Below are 5,534 nucleotides of genomic sequence, written 5' to 3'. Positions count from 1 at the left end.
CTTTGCCCCCGGGAGCGAGCGCTCTCTTTTTCTTTTTTTTCATAAAACGAGTGTATGCTGAACTCTGAGAGCTCAGCAAAACAATTTACCACACGCACACACACACACACACACACACACACAGAGTGCAATAAGATGTGTCAATTTCAAGGACAATAGTCCGTACATTATTTAGAAGTTTAAAGGCTATTTGATTATATTAGCCGACTGATAATTCCTAATTAACAGCAGCCTCAAAATCAGTGCCAGGTTTATATAGCAGCACACACAAAATATTGGTGTGTGATATCCAAAATATCCCAAAAACTGAGGTCAGCTAAAATTATTGATGAACTGATTAGCCTATTAACTTATGAACTTATACCCTTCGGTTGCTATCGAGATTACCTGATAATTTATTTGGAAATCAGTCCTCAAACAGAAACTGACCAAACCCTTGCTCACCCCATGAGCCCTTATCAGTAATAAAACAGACAGGAAAGCTAGTTTGCCCAACACACATCAGCAATGATCAGATGCAGAGATATTGTAAACATTATAACATTACCAGTTCAGCTGTCATGTCATAGGGTTTTGTGTCGCCACCCTCAGATTTTACTCTGGACTGTGAAGCCTATTCTGTTTGGTACATTTACGGACACGATTTTGTGCATGCATGTATGTGTGTGCATGTCTGTGTGAGTGTGTATGTTTGCGTGTGTGTGTGTGTGTGTGTGTGTGTGTGTGTGTGTGTGTGTGTGTGTGTGTGTGTGTGTGTGTGTGTTTGCGCGTGTGTGTGTGTGTGTGTGTGTGTGTGTGTGTGCGTGTGCATGCATGCGCGTGTGTGTGCGTGCAGGCGCCCGTGTGTGTGTGTGTGTGTGTGTGTGTGTGTGTGTGTGTGTGTGTGTGTGTGTGTGTGTGTGTGTGTGTGTGTGTGTGTATGTGGAGGCTCCACCGCTTTCCTTCCATTGCCCTATTTGGCCCACAATGCACCGCGTCTTCTCGTCGGGATCATGGACCAAAGTGGTGAGCAGCAGTAGTGGCTAGTAGTTCTAATAACCCGTTTTGCTCTATTTACTCACCCAACGCATTCATACCTCAGTTTATTATTTTTATGGGATACCATGTGTCTAGCGTGTATTCAATATTCCCACTACGAAATCTCCTCGCCCTTAGAAAGCACCCTAAAGGCTAACGTTACTAAACAGGCTAGCCTGTCAGCTAACGCGGAGCTAGTCGGGGGAATTACAATAAAAACCATGGCTGAAAACGATGCGGGAAGTTATTAAGTGACAGGGTGAGGGTCGCCTGGCGGGGAGGACTCTTTACCAAAGCGGGAGGCATCATTCATCTCGGTGTACTTGTGGTTGTAAACTAACGTGGGGAGGTGTAAACCTGAAGTAATCTCCACAGTTAGCTCTGTGGAGCCCGATGGGGCGCGATGCTCTGCGGCTAAGCTAGCTGATGTCCGTGATCATCTTCACACCCCCCGGGACGTGTTGCGTGAGGGGGCGGGGGTTTGATTCTGCTTTAAGTTGTTTATTATTACGGTGGTTTATCCCAAGTATTGGTTGTTTGTTTGTGTGTCATCATGGATGGATGGAGTGCAGTCTATAACCCCGCTAATATGCGCCGTTAGCTGGCTGGCTAAGTGTAGTTTTTAACGCAACACCAACTTTTATAAGTCTTCCTTTGGGTACAATCCGTTCATTCAATACAGGCACCAGTTTCTTAAAGGTACCTCAATGCATGTTTTCGGAAGACACCGAACAAATTGACAATTTGTGTACGTGTGCTCGCTGTCAACAGACAATGATCTTCAAGGAAGCGACGGTTCGGGTAACCTCGGTGGCCCCGATGTCCGCCGGAGAATCCCCATCAAACTGTTGTCCAAGCAGCCAGTGAGAAGCAAGCCCCCGGTTCGCCCTCAACGGACCACCGGCAGACCTTCGAAAAACCCACCTGGAGAAGAGGGTAGGCTGGGCATGGCATTATTAAGTCATTTTTCTTTTTTTTTACTTTCCATTTTGTTATGAGATCCAATTAGGTAGCCAAAGATAAGCTTTGATCAGGCCAACAGACAAGGCTGCAAAGGTTTCAAAAAGTGCTTGGGTTTTGTATTTATTGTGGTGTTTACCAATTTCACTGCATCCTGCAATAGTTCTCTCCATTTGGGTGTTCATCTGGTGAAGGTTTTACTTTTGAGATTTGGCCCTGAATCTAATGTGGGATAATGTATTGTCTTCCAGAAAGCTTTGGCTTCAAGCAAGAGGAGAGGTTTGATTGTGGTGCCAAGGCTGGAGATGTATTTGGAAGTCAAAGAAGATATCCCCAGCAGATGTTTTGGGACTACAAGGTGCGATGATCCTGTTTGTCCTTTTCTCTTCATGCTTTTGTTTTTCGTCCAAATAGCCAGAACAAATCGTGTCGGATGAAATACTTTCATGGGGGTTACTTGATAATGCTGGTTATACTCCTACCTTGATGTGTGTGTATGTGTGCATATTTCACGCTGCTAATATAATATCATCTATCCACCAGTTGAATCTAATTGGGGAGAAGGATGACATACCCGTTCACTTCTGTGACAAATGCGGCCTTCCCATTCACCTGTATGGACGAATGGTAGGTGCAATCTAAACACTATCTAAAACATTCACCTTTAAAGTCATAATCTCGAAGATGTTCATGTTGACAGTTGCTCACAGTCCATTGACGAATGAGATGACACAATTGTGATTGCGTCATCACTGATAAAAGCCCTTGCATTTGCAGTATTGTGAATGTAACGAACTGGGTGTCGGTGGCGACGCTCTCGCGAAAAATCACAAGCGGCCCACAGTAAGTGACGCCTCTCCATCACCCATCAGGGCCAGTTCCGCCCGAGATGGGTGGGCGGAGCTACTGTGTGTGGGGCGGTGTACTGTTTCGTCCGATCTCTAGCTAGCTAGCTAGCTAGCTAGCGCTGCGTGTAAACGGTCGCTATCTACGGCCGAGCAAAGGATAGAATGATGGCTACATGCGATAATACGTAAAAAACAAAAAAAACAAACGTGGAAGTCCAAAGAAAAATTAAGCAATTTGACGTTCGTAGTTACTGTCAGGGGGGGGGAATTCCTGTTTGTCTTTCGTGTGCTGTTGTTGTTATGGAGGCATGGCAAAGAGGCCAACTGCCAAAAACACCTTCAATTATCGCTTTTCGCCATAGGCGTCGCCAAAGAGCACGAAACAGCAACCTTCGAGATTACTACTTTAAAGTTAAAGAAAGTTATGTCTACTGATTGCTCGACCCCTGACCTCTCCGCTCTGCCTCCCCAGATTCCCTGTAAACATGTCTTCTGCTACGAGTGTGCTCTGCTTCACGAGAAGAAGGGGGACAAGATGTGTCCAGGGTAAGAGACCTTCTATCAATACAATCGTGCAAAGATACATCACAGAATCATGTTGTTTGTATATGAAGCTTCAGGACTATTTTTTTGTTTTGTTGAGATGAACACGTATATTGATAGAAATATCTTTTGAGGTACAACTGGGAGAGGAACCATGCTAAGTATGTATTCACTCACTTTATCGGCAAAGCCGGATAAAATAATCCACCCAACGACATTTAATTATATTTATTGGTTTCGCCATATGGGTGGGCCCCGGTCATGTCTAGTTGTCTATAACAAAACCGGTTTGCTATATTTATTCACCCGTTGCATTATTACCTTAGTAATTACTAATTCTACAAGATTACGCGTGTCGAAGGTGTATTAGATATTCACGCTACGAAATCTCTCCAGCCCAAAAATAACCCCAAACCCAGCCCTAGTCGGGGAACTACAATCAAAACCATGGCAGAAAACGATGTTTTGCACCCATTTGTCTGCCTGTGTGTCGAAGTATACTTCATTATCCCAGAGTTTGGAAATCTCTTTGGTCAAAGTGCAGCACATTTAAGACGCAAACATTTAGGAACAAATGGAAAGGTATGAAAACAACTCACAACCTCCCCCACTTCCGCTTCAGCCAATCAGCGGCAGGCTTGGAACACATGGGCCTAAAAACAACCTTCCATTGAAATGTGTCCTACCGTCTGTCCCCCCCCCCCCCCCCCCCTCCAGCCTCACCATGTACAGCTGCACGGACCAGGTGCAGCGCATCGAGCAGTGCCAGCGCGGCTCCCTGTACATGTGCAGCATCGTGCAGGGCTGCAAGCGCACGTACCTGTCGCAGCGCGACCTGCAGGCGCACGTCAACCACCGCCACATGCGGGCCGCCAAGGCCGCGCTGGGGGCCCGCGCCGACCCCCCACCGCACCTCCCGCCGGCCCCCGACGTGCCGGACCGCTTCCGCGTGCCCCCGCCGCACCTCGCCAAGAACCACGTGCACCTGCCCGCCCAGCTCCAGCAGCAGCAGCAGCAGCACGGGGGTCACGACCCCTACGGCCCGCCCCCGCCCGCCTCCCACGACGCCCCGCCGCCCTCCTCCGCGCTGGGGCCCGAGACGTTCCGCATCGCCACGGTGACCACGCGCAAACACAGCAACCTCATCACCGTGCCCATCCAGGACGACTCGTCCGGGCGCGACGCCCTCCCCGGCGGCCCCGGGCCGGCCCAGCAGCAGCAGCAGCAGCAGCCGCCGCCGCCGCCCCACCACCACCCGGGCGACTACCCGTCCCAGCCGCCCGTGGTGTCCCACGCCCACCACATGATGGCGCCGCCGCCGCAGCAGCACTACGGGCCGCCGCCGCCGCCGCCGCCGCCCATCAGCCACCCCATGCAGCACGCGCCGCAGGGCGCCGGCACGCCGCACATGGGCTACAACCAGGCCCCGCCCCCCATGTCCTCGGCGCCGCCCCCCATCAACGCTCCCCCGGGCCACATCATGGGCCAGATGCCGCCCTACATGAGCCACCCGCCGCCGGGGCCCCCGCCGCAGCACAGCGGGCCCCCGGGGAACGCGCCGCCGCCCCACCACTACAACCCCAACTCCATGCCGCAGTTCCCCGAGGACCAGGCCACGCTCAGCCCCCCCTTCAACCAGCCGGGGGGGCTGAGCCCCGGGATGTGGCCGGCCCCCAGGGGCCCGCCGCCTCCGCCGCGCATGCAGGGGCCCCCGCCCCAGGGCCAGATGCCGGGCCCCCACCACGGGGACCAGGTGCGGTACAGGAACTACTATCAGTGAAGCGGGGGGTCGGGTGGTGGGGGGGTAGCGAAGGCCCTAGCTCCACACTTCTGGTCTCATAATGTGATAGCGTGCCTCAGGGTTTGTAGGTTGTAGGACTGACCTTTTTTGATGTTAAAAACAAGTGGTGAATGTGTATGCGGTGCACGTTAGGAGTTCCCCCGTGCACAGGGCTCGCCCGACACGCGACAGACTTGTAAAATGAACCAATTTGCTTTTTTTTTTCTCCCCTTTCTTTTTTTTTTTTCTTCTTTTTATAGCTTATAGGAAGTATGTCTGTATATATGTCGACCGATTTCATGCATATGTACATTGAAAGACGTTAAGTGTCTAAATAAATTTTTAACTAATGATTTTCATGTCATTTGTGTTTTAATGTGATTCTG

At 50.6% G+C, this 5,534-nt stretch overlaps 1 protein-coding gene across 2 annotated transcripts; it reads left to right on the top strand.

Moving 5' to 3' along the window:
- Positions 1-856: 856 nt before the first annotated feature.
- cbll1 (Cbl proto-oncogene-like 1, E3 ubiquitin protein ligase) lies at positions 857-5,501 on the top strand. Of its 2 annotated transcripts, XM_060048594.1 has the most exons (7): positions 857-1,005; positions 1,789-1,953; positions 2,229-2,335; positions 2,521-2,604; positions 2,755-2,820; positions 3,298-3,371; positions 4,086-5,501. In XM_060048594.1, exons 1-7 carry the CDS (start codon positions 993-995, stop codon positions 5,146-5,148), a joined length of 1,572 nt encoding a protein of 523 aa, XP_059904577.1. In that variant the 5' UTR covers positions 857-992; the 3' UTR covers positions 5,149-5,501. The 2 variants fall into 2 exon arrangements, with proteins under 2 accessions (XP_059904577.1, XP_059904578.1); XM_060048595.1 differs by lacking the exon at positions 2,755-2,820.
- Positions 5,502-5,534: the final 33 nt, after the last annotated feature.

This window comes from Gadus macrocephalus, chromosome 4 (genome assembly GCF_031168955.1).
Source record: "Gadus macrocephalus chromosome 4, ASM3116895v1".
Taxonomy (NCBI): Eukaryota; Metazoa; Chordata; class Actinopteri; order Gadiformes; family Gadidae; genus Gadus; species Gadus macrocephalus.
This window is presented reverse-complemented; position numbering and strand designations above follow the sequence as displayed.

What these genes read in the sequence shown, in the direction of transcription:
- cbll1 (XM_060048594.1), top strand. An exon ending in TTCACCTGTATGGACGAATG is followed by an intron (nt 2,605 to 2,754) that starts GTAGGTGCAATC and finishes TTGCATTTGCAG; the next exon opens with TATTGTGAATGTAACGAACT. An exon ending in GGGGACAAGATGTGTCCAGG is followed by an intron (nt 3,372 to 4,085) that starts GTAAGAGACCTT and finishes CCCCCCCTCCAG; the next exon opens with CCTCACCATGTACAGCTGCA.